The 16,691-nt window shown below is 38.6% G+C and overlaps 1 protein-coding gene across 5 annotated transcripts in view; it reads left to right on the top strand.

The window, feature by feature from the left end:
* Window positions 1-16,691, top strand: part of LOC114467500 (solute carrier family 41 member 3-like) — a 47,352-nt gene that overhangs the window by 4,716 nt on the left and 25,945 nt on the right. For 3 of the 5 annotated variants that reach the window (XM_028453842.1, XM_028453841.1, XM_028453843.1), the window contains exon 3: window positions 12,291-12,398. In XM_028453842.1, coding sequence (XP_028309643.1) covers window positions 12,291-12,398 — 108 coding nt within the window. Of the gene's footprint in view, window positions 1-2,982; window positions 4,111-12,290; window positions 12,399-16,691 lie in introns of those variants that run through there. The other 2 variants (XM_028453844.1, XM_028453845.1) reach the window with 2 other exon arrangements.

Below are 16,691 nucleotides of genomic sequence, written 5' to 3'. Positions count from 1 at the left end.
TGTCAAGGTTGGACTATACCTCATCCCTGATAGGTGTATTCCTTCTTTTATCAGTCTGTTTGTTTTTTTCTCAGCATGAATAAGCAGGTGCCATGTCTCCTGTCTCTAATGTTTTCCCTTTTTATTTGTGGGCCAGTCACATCTCACAAGTGTATTTTGTTCCTGCTGGGCTGCAGCCTGGGCGTTGAACCCCTGCAGGGTTTGATCCAAGCTCCGCTGCCATTACCCGTCCCTGCTTTAACATTTAGCTGCAGAGATAACTGAGGGTGCTTTCACACATATAGTCCGGTGGACTTGGTGCGATTCAGGCGTTGAATCTGTAAAATTGTTGCATTTTCATTTGGTCCGGTCCGCTTTCGCACATTCTATTTGCCAAGCGCACCAAACTTTCTGAACAACGTCACGCAGGTGAAATGGTCGGTCACCGATTGGACAGAATACTTCAACCTCCAACGATGACGATGTGGCACTGCCCTGTCACTAATGACAGTCGTGCCGTCACGTCCTATATTTGGTTTTTCTTGCTATATTTTCCAAAGGAAATCCTAAAACAATCCCAGCAGAAATGTAATTTATAATCATTCAAAATAACCCATAATCACATGATGCCACAACCTGTGCTAATGCTCTACATAAACACAGAGGTGACTCCGCTCCATCTCCATCTGTCAGCGCTCAGAGCCATCATGTTACCGGTAATTTACCTGTAAGGATGTGTAATATGTGAAGATATAATATATATGCAGATAAAACAGAGCAGTCAAATGAGAAGCCATCGCTAATCAAGTGAACAGTTTGGGATAACAGAGATGAGTAAAATAAATAAATAATGTGGAAGAAATACGGAAGGGAGTGAGGTGCGGAGTCTAGTGCGGAGCAAAGAGGCATGTGTGAAAGCACCATTAAGCTCCTGGATGACTGCCTTTCTAATCAGCAGCAGTAGAAATGCACATTGCCGAAATTCATCTATACGTATGCTGGATTTGGGATGGATAAGACATAGAACATAGATTGCTCGCTTTACTTACTTTAGTATGAAGGACAGACTGATTTGCTCCATGTGATGTCTCCTTACCATAGACTGTCCTCCATAGTTCCCACTCAACGTGTTTGAAGCCAAAATATAGCCGTCTTGCAAATTTGACGTCATTTGGAGCCAGTGTCTGCGCAGTAGGGTCCTGCGGGAGGAGCCCTGATAACACGCCCTGCCCGTTAGAGCATACTGCCCAATCGTAATATATGACGTCAAATCCCGTATCTCAACCTCAAATAACGTATTTAAAACAGACTTCACAGAAAAATTTGTACTTGAATGATCACCGCAGAGTTTAGGTTTGGAAAAAAATTATGTGTCGAGTATTTTAACTTTTTAGTTTGACCCAAATCCCATTTGTTAACATTGAGGAGGCGGGGTTTATGACCTATACTGCAGCTTCTCTTTTGGAGGAGCCTGTCAATTCCATTCTTTTTACGGTCTATGCTCCTTACCAACATCCTCTGTACCCGGCCATGTGCCATTGTCCTTATTTGAACTTGTGTGTCTCTGTGTGGTGGATGGGGTTTGTGCAGGTTTGGTGTATTTTGAACTTTGTAAAAGCACTTTCAGCTGCAATTTCTTTGTATGAAAAGTGCTTTTTACAAATAAATAAAGATTGATTGATAACTCTTTGTTCTTTTTGCTGTATAGCACAGGCTTTACGGCGTGGAGCTGTTAGGGAGAGGAGCAGTGTGATGTTTCCTTTATGTGTTGCAGTGAGTGCAGCGTGGGGTGTTGGTGTAAGCGTGTTCGGTTTGTGCGTGTTTTTGTGACTTGGTTTGGCTTGGCCACACAGCCCGGGGAGTGGCTCTGGCCTGGAACATGGTGGTGCCCAGTGCCACAATGTTGACTCTCAAACAATAATCACTCCTTTACGTTATCTGTTTTTACCGTTAACTGTGAGCTTTCCTATGCACAGGCTACTGAGGTCATTGTGCATGAAGCTGAAACATAATGAAATACTTTAAGAAATGTAATTTTGAAGTTTTGCTTGTTCACTACAGGCTGACACAATTGAGCCACACAAACACTGCACTGTGCACTTACAGGCCCCCTGTGTGGTGAAAACGCATGTTTAAAACATGAACACTGGCATTGAACACTGCAAAACACCTTCTTCCATGAAGCAAAGTTCGTTTTTTAATCCCTTATCGTAGCGCATGGTGTTCCGTACTGTCCTCCAACTAGATTGTGCTGCAAAAACTGGCTAGGGATGCACCGAAATGAAAAAAGAAAACAATGGCCAAAAACTGAAACACTGAAGAAAAAAAAAAACATCATTGAAATAATTATTCCCTTTGCATTTATGGCTCTAAATGTGTGCTAAGCTCACTAGAATTAAAACATTGCAATTGTATAAATTGATATTAAGGCTTCAATGAATAACTCAAATAGAAATTTAAAAATATTTGTTTTGCACTGACTTTCCAACAATGCATAATATAAAATAATACAATGAAACAATGTTTAACAATGTTTAACTTGACCCCACTCATACATTTGATAATGTAAAGTATTTTATGTGTAAGCAGTAGACATTTTTAGGGATTCAAATTAAAAAAGTTCCAACCCTTTGTGATTGAAGGTTTTTTAAATGCATTCATGCTAGTGTTATTTTAATATCTAATAGGAATAGGAATATCAATCTCCATCTGTGTGATGAATGGTTTCATTTTGCAACCCCCATTAAAACTGTGATACACAGTGCTCAGCATACATCACATACAAGATTGTGCTACAACTACAGCAACTGGACCAATAGTATGGATGGGGAAATGACTCAGGATACAGAAGTCGTGCACTGACACGTCAGATGTAGAGCAAGATGCCACATGGTAGCAGCAAAGGTGGGAGGGGGATGAATAAGCACACGCAGAATGAAAAAGCAGGAGAGATTGGTGAAGTGGCACGCTGGTAATCTCTCTCCTGAGTTTGTTCAGAGGAGCAGACAGAGGGTATTCTTCCATTCTACGTCACAGCAGAGCCAGACAGAGGGACCCCGACTACCCTGATACTGACAGCAGGGAAGGAGGACTTTTTTCGTGAACATGGCTAAAAAGGAGAGGACTCTGACGAGTTTAATATTTTTTTGATGACCCTGATGCATTTGGACAGTCTTGAATTATTTTTTTCTGCTTTTCTTCACACAATGTCAAGGATACAGCTCTGTTTTACTCGGGTTGGATTGAATGACTGGGTTAACCAAACAAATTGAATTATTTTGTTTCTGGATCATCGTGACCAGAAGTGGATTTCTTGATTCTCTGTATTTTAGTTCAGTCTCTTTGAGAGAACTTGCACTCTGCCTTCATATGCTGCTGCCCATAGGTTTTTTTTTTTTTTTTTACCCTGCCTAGAAATTACATGGACAGAAACTAAGAAGAATAGGTAGGCAGATGTGAAGCATGAGCACCAATGGATCAGAAATGATCCTGATTTTGTTTCCCATTGCTGCTGACAAATGAACACTACATCACTGCTGACTCACCACTGGGACAAAGATGCTATGCTCTGTTACCTTCAAGTCAAAGTCAAAGGAGTTACCCGTGACTTTCCCAAGGCTGTAGAAAACACCTTATTTGCAGTGCTGCGGAATTACCTTCATATGCAGTTCTCTTTAAAAAAAAAAATCCCCCTATTAATAATAGAGGAAACAGGTACTTTAAAACAATCCTGCAACACAGTTTTTTTTAACAAGGCCTTTGTGACTGTGACTGCTTCCATAATTCACCCCTGAGGTGTTTATGCCAACAACTAAAAGATTGCTTTTCTCTTCACCAAGGGCAGGCAAAAAACAATGCAAGTTTATGTAGACCCATCTTAAGTTTCTTCGTATAACCCTGGTATTTAAATAAATACCTCAACGAAGTACTTGAAACATGGTGGTGACTCGGCTGGAGGTGGAGCTTTGTTACCAGGGGAAGAAGCTTCGGGGTGTGTCATGGAAGTTGATTCGATCAGAACATGGATTTCTCCCTGAAAGCTCTTGGCTTATTGCTGCACAGATTATTGTCCCATACCTGGTGTCAGGACTTGGAATGGTCTCAGCTGGTATTGTAATGGACCTCATACAAGTATGAACATCCTATGTTATATGAAATAGTAACTTTTCTGTCTTTCAACCATAGATGGAGAATTGAGACAAATTGACTAGAACAATTGGTAAAGTCCACATCATTGTCCAAAACTATTTAAGTTAGGGCTTTTTAAATTGCTTCCGTCTTGGAAAGCTGACGGGGTTGGGTTGGGCAGGCGGCGGGGGGTGCAGAATTTTTATAACAGTGACAACCAAAAGGGACCTAAGCGCAAGTTTCTTAGTTCTGCTTTAATTCATTCTGATTCAATTCAACTTTATTTATGTTGCGCAAAATTACAACAAAGTAATCTGAAAGCACTCAACAAAAAAATAGAGTCCATAGTAAGAAAGAAAGAACCCAACAAGATCCACATGAACAAGCATTTAGCGACAGGGAAGAAAAAAACTACCTCTATACATAGGAAGAAATCTCCAGCGGAACCAGGTTCAGAGGTGGCAGCCATCCCCTTCGACTGGTTGGGTTAGTGAACAGTAGGGCAAACAGAATTGAATAGAAGGATAGTCCATCCAAGTGTCCCAGACAAGATGAGCCATGAACCAATGATCTGTCTATCTGGGTGTTCCAGACTAGTTGAGCCGCGGGTATTCTAGCGGCAGCATTCTGAATTAACTGGAGACTTTTTAGTGAGTTACTGGGACATCCTGACAGTATGGAGTTACAATAATCTAATCTAGATGTAACAAATGCATGGATTAGTTTTTCAGCATCATTCTGGGCTAGGGTCGTCCCGATACTAGAATTTCAAACTCGATATCGATACTCAGGGAAAAGCTCAATACTCAATGCCATTTTTGATACCACTGAACAAAAAAAGTCAAAAGTTTAGAAGCATTATTTCCTTTAATAAAGCTGAGAATACAAACTATGAACAATATACAAAGTATTTTTAAATTAAGTGAAATGTAGTGCAACATTTAGCAACACTTGTAAACAACAAAAACTATTACACTTTTTTGAGAAAGTATAACAAAATTTAGCAAATTTTCCCTTCTCATTTTTGACTAAAACTGCTTGCGCAGGCCCCCCAGCAGCAGCACTAGCCATTATTTTATTTATTTATTTATTTATTTATTTATTTATTTATTTATTTATTCAGTTTATTTCCGACATGGTTATTCACTTTTTTTTTTTTTTTTTCTTTTTTGTACATGCCGAAAAAGGAGACGAGAGAAGCAGTTTGCTTATCCGGGTCCCGTCCCCTGTTTTACCATCGCAAATTTACATGGGTTTACATGTCTCTCTGGTCAAAACATTCGTGATTTCTTCTGAACCGTCTGTAGTCAGTTTTGTCCTCTATCTTTGTTCGTGTTGGCCTTGTTCCCTGCCAGACGTTGTTAGCATTCCTCCAGTTCAAGAACAGTTCCTCTTTCGAAGGTGTTTGGAAGTTTTTTCCCTTTTCATCCATAATGTCACCTTGTTTTGTCTCTACATCAAGGGTAATCCAGCTGTTGTTAGTTCTATTGGCAGTGTTGTATTTTCCACTGTCTGATGATGGGATCAGATCCAACTTGTATAAACACATTATTATATCCTAGTTCACAAGCAAGGTAGTATTTTAATGTAATATATCTTAGTTCATAAGCGTGTTTCTAACTGCTGTTGTTAGTTTTATTGGCAGTGTTGTATTTTCCACTGTTAGATTTAACTTGTATAAACACATTATTATATCTTAGTTCATAAGCAAGGTAGTAATTTCATTGTACAAGAAAACGTGTTTCTAACTGCACATATGACAATAAACACTTTGAATTTAAATTTAATGTAATCCTTAATCACCCCACCACCTAGCAATTGAAATGAATAAATGACAGACCTTTTTTACTCTTGGTTTCCACATTTAATTCAGTCTCCGTAAAATAATCACAGTCTGAGTTTTGTTTCCAGTGTTTATATAGATCTGGGTCCATATCCATGATTACCATCAGTAATGTTGTTGTTTAGGTGGATCCTTCGTATTTTCCCAAGTTGTCCATCGTTTTGATGAGAACTGGTTTTCCGTCTTCTTCTTCCAGGATGTAAATCCTGCAGTTTTTTGACCACGTCTTCACAATCTTTCCTCCTTTTTTTATTTGGCGTGCCTTCCATGCAATGCTTGCATTTTGTTTCGTCAGGTTTTCATTGATGTACACCTTCGTTCCCTTGAGTTTATTTCCTTGCTTGAGTATTTCTCCTTTGAATTTGATATTCGTGAAGGTTATTTTACAGCTCTGTTATCATTTTTCTTTGGCAGGAGATGGCAGGAGTTGATGTTGTCAGGGTTCAGGACAATGTCCTTCGACTTCAGGTAGTCAATGACCTGTTGTTCAATCGATTTTGTTTCTTCGTCACTCGCGTAGCTCCTGGGTTTTATCTTTAGGCCTGTGATGATGACATCTTTCTCTCTTTCCTTTTGTTCCAGCTGTTCAACCCTCGCGTTCAACAATTTTATCTCTTCAGCATTTCTTTCATTCTTTTCTTTCAGTACCTTTGTTTCGCTTTGTAATTTTTCCAGTGAGTTTTCCAGCGTCTTTTCCAACGACTTTATCTCGGCAGACCCTCGCGTATCATCTCCTTGACCTCTTCCAAACCCGAATTGGGTTCTGAAGGGCCTCCCTGCGGTTTTTTCACCATTTTCCTTCAGTCTTGGGCCCAGTTTTTCAGGCTGTTCAGGCTGTTCAGCTGTAGCCAGCTGTAGCCAAGGTCGTGTTATCGGAGCAAATGAAAACACGTCTGCTCTCTCCAAAGACCAGAGACTGCAGCCTTGCCAACATCAGCTAACTCAGTGTTATGACGCGGGCCCTATCAAATCTGTTTTATTTTTTTCAAAGGTCCATGTTTTCCACTTACATTTTTTTAAATTCTGTTTTTTTAGAAATATATATATATATTTATTTTATTTTTTCAGAAAAAATATATATACAGTAATACAAAAAAAATACTAATAAATAAAAAAAAACAATTAACAAAAATGTGTCACAATTATTTATGTCACATAAAAACTTAATTTAAATGATCCTGATGACATCATTCCAGACCATATTGATTACACAAAATAAATTGAAACAAGGATGCACCACGAGGGGTCAGAATATTTTATAGTATCAGAAGTTGCCATTAACCGTTCGATGTTTCAGACTCTACAATCCCTGGCATCGTGGTCTTGTTCGCAACAAGAGAAGACATTTATCCACAGATCTTCTGTAACTCTGGGCACTGATGGCTCTGTGTTTAAGAGTCAGTGATGATTTGTTTTTTGGCAATTTTAGACAGTGTTTAATGCAGCCAGGGCAGGAGGGGGTAGGGCGGTGCACCTTATAAGCGCTCCCCGGAACATTTCCCCATGAAAACACATTCCTTGCCTCACAGTGACGGCGTTTCATGTTGATTCTGTCCATTTTTGCGTTTTACCATTTACATTGGTCGATTTCGTGATTTATAGGGCCCTATTAGTGTTCAGCTACAGCTGAAGGGAGGGGCTGCACGTATGTCTGTTTGTGTCTGCAGCAGCGAATGAAGTTGTGTCAAATTAAACAGGCGAGGGAAAAAAACTGGAGATGAACCATAGATATATTAAGAGATGAACATGGTTAGTATTGGTACTTTTGCAAGTGAGTATCGTATCCGATACTCTCTTATTGGTATCAATACTTTATTCAGTATCATGTTTTTTGACAACACTACTCTGGGCCAAGATATTCCTGATTTTAGAGATATTACGGAGGTGGAAGAAGGCTGTCCTTGTGATTTGTTTAATATGAGAGTTAAATGATAAGTCAGTATCCAAGGTAAAGTTTTCCGATAATGAGTGTAGTTTGCGGGAAGAGAGTGTTAGGAGTGAGAGTGCGCCTGTTATACTGACCGGGAATGTTCGGCGGGTGGATCACATCTGGCTGTGGTGGAGTTTCAGTCCTCAGAGTTAACTGGTGGTCCTCAGGTTACAGAAAGCTGCGGGAACGTCTCTGTTACCGGCTCCGGTTGGTCACTGATGTCTGTGGGTGATCCTCCGTCATCAGCTGGCATTGAAGCGCTGCTGCAGTAGTATGCCTCTGGACTGCAGCTTTGAGGAGGTTTTGACAGGCTACAGTGGAGGTTTTTGGCCGGTGGGAATTTAATCCAGGTGGTGGTGGAGGCGTTTTCCTGGCGGTTGTTTCGGTCGATTTAATTGGACTGAGTTTTCCCCCCGTTTCTGTCGTCTATGTCAACAACCTCAACTCACAATGGCAGGCGTGGTGTGGAACAGGACAGTCCTGGACCCGGATTCTCCCAGGGAACTGTGGGATATTTTGGATGAAGGGTGACAGCGATACTGATTGCTGTAAACAGTGACCGTATACTTGGTGAGTAATTCATCTTTCTTTTTTAGCTCGTTAGAAAGGCGACAAATCTCTTCCCGTAGTTTGGTAATTTTTTTTGTTGGCGTTTAGTAACAAAATATTTTTCTCTGATGGCAGGTGAGGAGCACCGTCTCCACCGTCTGTAGATGCAGCCATCTTGCGGTACTCACGGAACGAAAGCGGCTCCATCGTCCCCCGCAGCTAACAATCACAGCAGCTAACTATCACAGCAGTTTACTATACCTGGAGCTAACTATCACATCAACTAACTATAACAGTAGCTAACTATGAAAGCAGTTAACTATCACAACAGCTAACTATCACAGCAGCTAACTATCACCAAATGAAACTGAAAATTTTGGCTGCAGGATGATGAGAAAAAAGTTGTATTGTCTTGTTCCTGTGTAATAAAACCAACAGCATTAGGATTACCTTAATAAAAGAATGGTTTAAGTAGGAAGTCAGAACAAGCTTTCAGAGCTCCGTTTAAATGTTTATGTCATTTAGGTATGTTAATCAATCTTTTTGATTGATGAGTAAGTGGTTGAGTGGGCTCGCCTCACTTAAACAGTTTGTCACTGAGACACTGATTAATGAATGCATCTGAAATTTGTGTGAATGTACATAATATACTAGAATATTGATTGAAAAACCATTACACAACTAGATGTGGGATAACAGTGGAAAATCCCGAAATGATCTCGGCTTATAAAATTAATTTATATTCACAAGTAAAGTAAGGCTCACACTGATTCTGACCTTTTGTGATATGCAGGATATTAAGTTTTGGGACTTTTAACACTGCAATGTCTTGGGATGTGATTACATGGGTAAGATAGTTCTAAATGTCAATTTAAACCAGGAGAAATGAAACAAATTCATAGATGGAATTGTTATTATATGTGTTGAGTAAAAGAAAATTAAATGTTTTTTAAAGCATTGGGCATGCTTCTGCTCACATATACAGTAGTTAGAAAGCACAGGTCAAGACTGATGGAAAGTTGTATTTTTATAGACTTTTAAAAGTCAAATAGTATTATTATTGAAAATAATAACTTCACTACTTTTCTTTTTAATTTTGACCTAGTAGCAAAACAAAGTTACTGTAAAAAAAAAAACACCTAATTGTTTAAAGCATTTTAAAGACCGTATTGTTCAAAGATTTTTTCGTACTGAGTGAAGGGGGTAAATCCCAGATTTAGGATATGTTGTTGTCTAGCCCATCACTCCGAGCAGTGTCATAGAAGAGGAGCATGTCCCAAGATAGCCTCTCCGTTTGACAGCCATCAGCCAGACATACCAGTCAAGGAGCTGAGAGAACCAACTATAAATAGAAGCACACATATATACATGCTGCTGCACTGTGGGAGCATTAGCTGGCTGCTGTTGTACCATCACCTCTCATGGACAATTAGTGCATGGTCAATAAATGTTTGCAAACGGCGTAAAAGGGAAAAAGCGCCATGGTCAAAAACTCTTTGTTTATACTAATTGTCTTAAAAAATTTAAGAGAAACAATAAGTATTTTAATCTATTTTATTCTTAAAACAGGCATTGACAACTTTTGTTAACACATATGGCCACACTGTTGCCCAATTGTTGGCAATCTGGCACTGCAATACCTTTATCCACCAAATGTTATTTAATACACAGTAGAGTCTCATACGTGGTATAAAATTAGATTGTAAATATTGTTTAGATTAATTTATAGCAGTGTTTCTGAAATGGGGGTATGTGTACCCCTAGGGGCATGTGATGGAACTACAGGGGGTGTGAGAGAGAGAGAGCTAACGAGAATGAGTGTGACAATATCTCGATACGGCGATATATCACAATATTTTTCCGCACGATCGATTATCGATATGCTCCCGCTAAGTATCTATTTTTTTTGATTAATTAATTAATTAATTAATTAATTTTATTTAATTTTTTAAGTTTTTTTAATTTTTTTTTCAAAACCTTTTCTGCTTTTTCACTAAAATGTGCAGGTACATCTTCACAGAAATGTTGTCACTGTTTGTTAAAGGAACCGATATATTGTTTACTGAAATCTTGCACTGTAATGGTGTCACTGGTCAGAAGTATCCTATTTTTTGTTTACAGAAAGCACTATTGGAGATACTTATTAATAATTATATTGGTATGTTGACACTTATTTACAGAAATGTTGCACTAAAATAGTGTCATTGTTCATAGGACACTTTTTCAATTTATTGTCTTTCAGAGATATAAAATAAAAATTTTATTTTTTCACTTAAACTTTTTTTTTCTTGTTATGTCATAGATTATCGTAGATTGATTTCTGACCAATATATTGATAATCGCAGTATCGTGAGATAATCGTTATTGTGAGCTTTGTATCGCTTATCGTATCGTGAGGTACCCAGAGGGTCCCACCCCTAAGCGAGAACCTTGGGATTTGGACCCCATGTTGGGTCGCCTGGAGTTCAAAGGAGGTTGCCTAATATTGTGTTTTTTAATTAAAACACAATCTTAAACAACTGTATTTCTATACATTAATTTTGTGAAATATTAATCTAGTTCAACTAAAATGCAGTAGGCATATATATATAAACTAAATATATAGTTTCTTTCCACTTATTTACAAAATAAGATTCTTTAAGATGTGTATTATCACTTGTTCATTCCATCATTATGCTCTATACTTGTTTTTAAAATAGTTTTCTAAGCAAAATGTTGCAGTCGGACAAAGGGGGTACTTGGATTCAGAAATAAGAGAAAGGGGGTACTTGAGCCAAAAATGTTTGAGAACCCATGATATATAGTATAGTACTAATGGTTATTTTTATTTTGAAATCAGAGCAGCCATGGCAAAGGACATGGATTGCAAAGATTTTTAAAAATAAGATAGAGAAGAATCAGTTTGCAAGAAGAAGCACAACGGCTCTCATGTTTTGAGATAGTTTGAGTTTAAAACTTTTGATGTGCCGCATAAAAATGTAAATTGCAGTAAAAGCCGAAAACAAGGTTTTGACTCGAGCATCCACATGTGCTGTCTTTTGAGAGAAAAAGTGGCACAGCTGAACCAAAACTCAGTAATTATTGGCGCCACCATTTTTGTTGATTTATTTATTATTTTAAATGTGGCATGCTTGCTGCAAGTGTTTCCAGAAGGCTAGTGGGGAAGACTGCTTCATGAAAACCTTTCACTGTCTGGAACTGATGTCCGTTTTTGTTGACTTTTTTTGCCTTTCATCCCCATATGTTCTCAGTTGGATTTATATGTAGTACATACTAATGTACATAAATATATGGATGTGTACATATTTCTGCCCAGAGATATACTGTAGATATATGTATGTATGTATGGATATGTATATAATTAGGATATATCTACATATTTGACTGGAAAAGCCAGAATAACACTGTAGAATTGGCAATGTCTTGTATTGTGGCCCTGAATGAACTTTCCGCTGAAGTGAGCCTGTACTTGTGCTCTACTTCTTTTGCTGACTGCCTCCATCCTCTTTGGTCTCTGACATGATTCGGCTCTTAATTTGTCCACTCGTCTTGTATATGCAGTAATGTTTCTTTAATGTTAGTCCGTAAAACTCAAGGTAGTGTCTGAACTGAGCGTCTGTTCAACTCACTGAACCTTTGCCGTGTGGCATCAGATGATGCTCAAAGATGTTGAAAGAAGATAAGTAGGCTACTGGGTTGGACTAGAATATATGATGAAGTTATTGAACTCTGGTTCAGAGAGTACAACTAAAAACATGCAGAAGACGAATATGTTTGTTTAAATGTGAAATATATCGTTCATGTATGGTCAGTGCACTAATATAATTCCCCTGCCTTTCTGCTTTTCTGCTGTTTTTCCAGCACTGGGAGGTTTTCAAGGTCATTACAGAAGTTTTTATCCTGGTTCCTGCACTGGTTGGACTCAAAGGAAACTTGGAGATGACCCTTGCAGCTCGTCTATCTACTGCTGTAAGAAAAGTCTAAAAAATGTTTTTAAATGAAACTTTTGTTTGATTGCCTAACTCATTCAAATTGTGGACATAGGGTTAGTTTGGGCTCATCCCTTGCAAAGTTGTGGTTGTCTTTTGTTTGGGAAAGAAAGTTAAAAAGGTCTAAAGTAGTCAGAAAAACATGCATCAGACTGAAAGTTTTAGTAAATACTGCTCAAATGTTGTCCTTTAAAGCCAGAATTGAGAGAAAAGCAATGCTCGATTATGTCAGCTAAGTCACTAGCCCTAGAATATAACAAGTAAAGATGGAGTTTACCAACATTGGTGTCCTAAATAACTGTCCAACCTTTCTTACCTCAAAGGACAACCATGATATGACATGACAAATTGTATTTACCTTGAAAATGTAAAACAAATAAGAGAAAGAAACTCGGTGGTAGATGGGTGGACTAAAGAAATTCAATATGTCTTACAGATGGAATATTTTAAGTTATGCTGTTCAAAAACAGGAAAACAGAAGTATGTTTTCTTCTTTTTTTGTAAACAAGGTCTGTTATCCCCAGAAAATATACCCGAAGGAAAGATTTACACTGTAGTAAGTTTGTAATATATGCTTTAAAGACAATTTAAAACAGATAAAAGCATTTTTGAATCCAGAGGACCACAAAAGGGATATTGGGGGTTAGGTGATGGAGGGCACAAATGAAGTGGAGGAGGCAGCAAGCTGAGCATGATGTTCCAGCAAAAAGTTTTTTAATTGTAGAACAAAAACCAACAAAGTACAAACAAAGATGAATAAAATTCTAACCAAAAATTGACAGAAAGGTACATCATAGTAAACCATCTATCAGCACCTACTAAATGTTCCAATACTCCTTAAAGACTAACTAAACTCCTGCTTTCTGCTGACCTGCACTAGGAAGGAAATTCAAAAAATGAATACATAGCATACATGTGTCTGTAAATACACACATAGCTTGATGAGCCCTCTGATTAGCGCAGAATCTGATCTTTATAGAAGCATAGAGTCAAAAAATCACCACTACAGCAGGCTGCTTCACACAGAACACTTCCTCATTTAGGCTGTCAATCAATGCTCACCAAGGGCTCTGATTGAATGAAAGACTCCTCCCGCCTCTCAGCTTTCATAGGAGGTGCGGGGCCAACAGTGACAGTTGATGACACAGGGAATCCAATAGCAAAGGGAATCCAATAGCAAAATTAAATTGTTATAGCCGGCGTTAAATACCCAAATACTTATGTATTCAGCAGAAAAAAGTGGGTTTGGGGTTTAGTTACTCTTAAAGTAGTGGACGGAGGTAAACAGAGAATTAGGGGCACCCATGTAAAGACTAATAAGAGGAAAACTGACTCACTTTTCAATCACCAACTCACTGACAAGACGAGGCTATTGTAAACGCACAGGACCCAAGAACCACAGACCAACAAGCACTAAAACATTACAAACACAAGCAAATAAAACCGCACATCTGTTTAAACCCAAGTTTGATTTTATAAGAATGGAAAGAACCAATTGCTCCATGTAATCAACTGATCATGTATTTAAAAAAATTGCAGCGGTCATTATTTTACAAAAATATGTTTTATTTTTTTATTCTTTAAATGTTATGTGAAGACACAGGCAGTTATGCAATTTGAGTTGGTGGCTACAAAGAAGTATTGTGTAGTTAGGATTTAGTCAGAAACAGGAAATAGGGTTGTATTAAAGGAAGCAACTGATATGAAGCAAGAACAGGATGTAATTTGATAGCATTAACCATAATTATATTACCTCCAACCAAGTGGTGAACGGAGGCAGAGATGTGTCAATGCCATTTGGAAGCACAGAAGAAGCTCGGAGTGATATAGTGAAAAGACATTAACTCATTCACTGCCAGCCATTTTCAGAACGGCTAGAATAGTTTATACTTTGACAATCTGAAATCTGATTCTGAAAGACTAGACTCCCTACTTTCATCAGATTTTTATTTTGTTTCTAGCTTGCTTCGTTGTTCATTAATCAGCAGTTAAATAGGCAAGTTTCACACAAATCACCAGTTTCTGACAAAAAGCTGAGAAAAAAGGCTTTTTCTAAAAAAAAACCTGTCAGTGACTTTGAGGCAATTTTTTTTTTTTTTTTGCTTTATGGACACCTCAACATTGGTTTCCTTCTATAAAACGACAAAAACAACACTGAGACCAGGCTTCTGATGGCAAAATTATTATTTTTTGCTATCAGTTGAATGGATTTCTTACTGTTTTTGGCCGTCCTCCAAGTCTCTCCCCCCGTCAGTCTCCACACACGCAACTTCCTCCTCGTCCCAGACATGTCGAGTGTCACCGCTTTCCCCAGTTTGTTGATCGTTTTCTCTCATTATCGCCACACTCTCAATAGTTCACTTAGTTCCACTCATGCTCTGGTCGAGTGTGCACTGCTGTGAGCTGCTGGGAGCTTCACTATCAACTCTCGTAGCGCCATTGTCTGTCTCGTAAACTCCTTTCCTCTTCCTCTGACCTCTGCCCATCATGGCTAATCTCTCATCCAAAGGTGTGCTGCTACCACCTACATGGCACCAGTTGGTCATTAAATCATAGTACAAGCCTGATATTCATGAGAGAACTCAGTCACACTGTCTCCTAGCAACCCTGTTGAAAAACACAATTTACATATTTTTACGTCAATGGCAGCGAGCGTTTGGATTTGAAAAGTTTTTTTTTTTTACGTCATTGGCAAGGAGTGAGTTAAGACAACAAATAAAAACTTTTATTTCCAATTTGGTTTTCTCGTTAGATAGAAAACCAATGCCATTTGTTAAAATAAAAATTCAGCAGACATTGATTCATGGCAAAGATGTTGACATTTGATCCAACTCAACTCCAACGGTCTTTATGGCAATCTGTCAGTTCCGTAGGTGACACACCCAACCAGATATAATCAAAGACATGTTGCATCTTCTAGCAGGGAAACTGTGAACACGATTGAGCCTGAAACAAAGCTGTGAAGGACTTTCCAACCTGAGAATGCATTAATAAAAGTAAAAAGGAGGTAGTAATGCACATTAGTTGATACACAAACTGTAATCCATCACACAATATGATTAGAGAACTACTGTACTTGTATATATATATATGTTTAGAAATGGATAATATACTAGTTTCATGAAAAATCTGACCTGACAAAGCTACTTAAATCAAGGTTATGAAATAGAACTTGCACACAACAAACAGCATTTAACCTTATATTTAATTAGCAGAACCCAAAGCTATTAACGTAAACAGACGCACACACACACTGACATCTTTATTTTAACATTTTCTTCTGATGCTTTATGATCCACGTCACTCCACCTTTGTCTGTGCTTTTAGTGTTGGTCTGGGTCAGCATGGGCATACGGTATATACAGTGGGGCAAAAAAGTATTTGGCAGCACCCGATTGTGCAAGTTGTCCCACTTAAAACGATGAGAGTTCTGTCATTTTCATCATAGCTACACTTCAACTGTGAGAGACAGAATGTGAAAAAAAAATCCAGGAAATCACAGGATTTTTAAAGAATTTTTTTGTATAATGGTGCAGTAGGAATGTGCAATATTTTATCCTTTATGATTTATCATCAGAAATATTCTCACCGGTAAGAATGTAATCCCACAATATAAACGATAAATTCCCATGTCAGAAATTTGCGAGGGCCACGGGCCATTTGTCCCTCAATTTAGCCAAGAATGCCCATAAAATTTTTGTTCCACAGGCCAAAACGGCCCCTGTAGGTTGTCAATGTATTATTCTCTGGAATGCTGTTTACGGGGGCTCCGCAGCAAGCCTCCGCAGCCGCACCACGCCTCGCGCCTCCAGCTCTCACACCCACAGACGGCGGTGCTCGTCACGGCTACCTGAAGCTGCCGAGCTGCGATACATCATGGACCGCTACTTGCTTACAACCAGACAACCATCCAACAAAGTGAACCAATCCAAATTCCTCCGTCAGATCCACCCAAAATTTCATAAACACGGGGACAGAGATGAACCCGTAGCAACGATTATGAACTGGAAACTCAACTAAAGCTAACTATGCTAAGGTTTTCCATCGACACACAGACTGGGCTAAGAGCTAACGCTAACCACTCCATATAAGGAATAGGCCAAATAAAAAGAACACGTCTTATTGTCATAAATCCACAGAGAGCTATTGATTTGTTTATGGTCAGATTTAACACTTGTATGAAAGGATAAAAGCTAAACATATGTGAAATAAATGTTAGCACATTCACTATTCATTCGTCCAAAATTATATTTCACGTGTTCACAGACAAAGC

The sequence above is a fragment of the Gouania willdenowi genome, chromosome 7 (genome assembly GCF_900634775.1).
Source record: "Gouania willdenowi chromosome 7, fGouWil2.1, whole genome shotgun sequence".
Taxonomy (NCBI): Eukaryota; Metazoa; Chordata; class Actinopteri; order Blenniiformes; family Gobiesocidae; genus Gouania; species Gouania willdenowi.
Note: the sequence above shows the minus strand (reverse complement) of the source record. Positions and strands in the feature narration are given on the sequence as shown.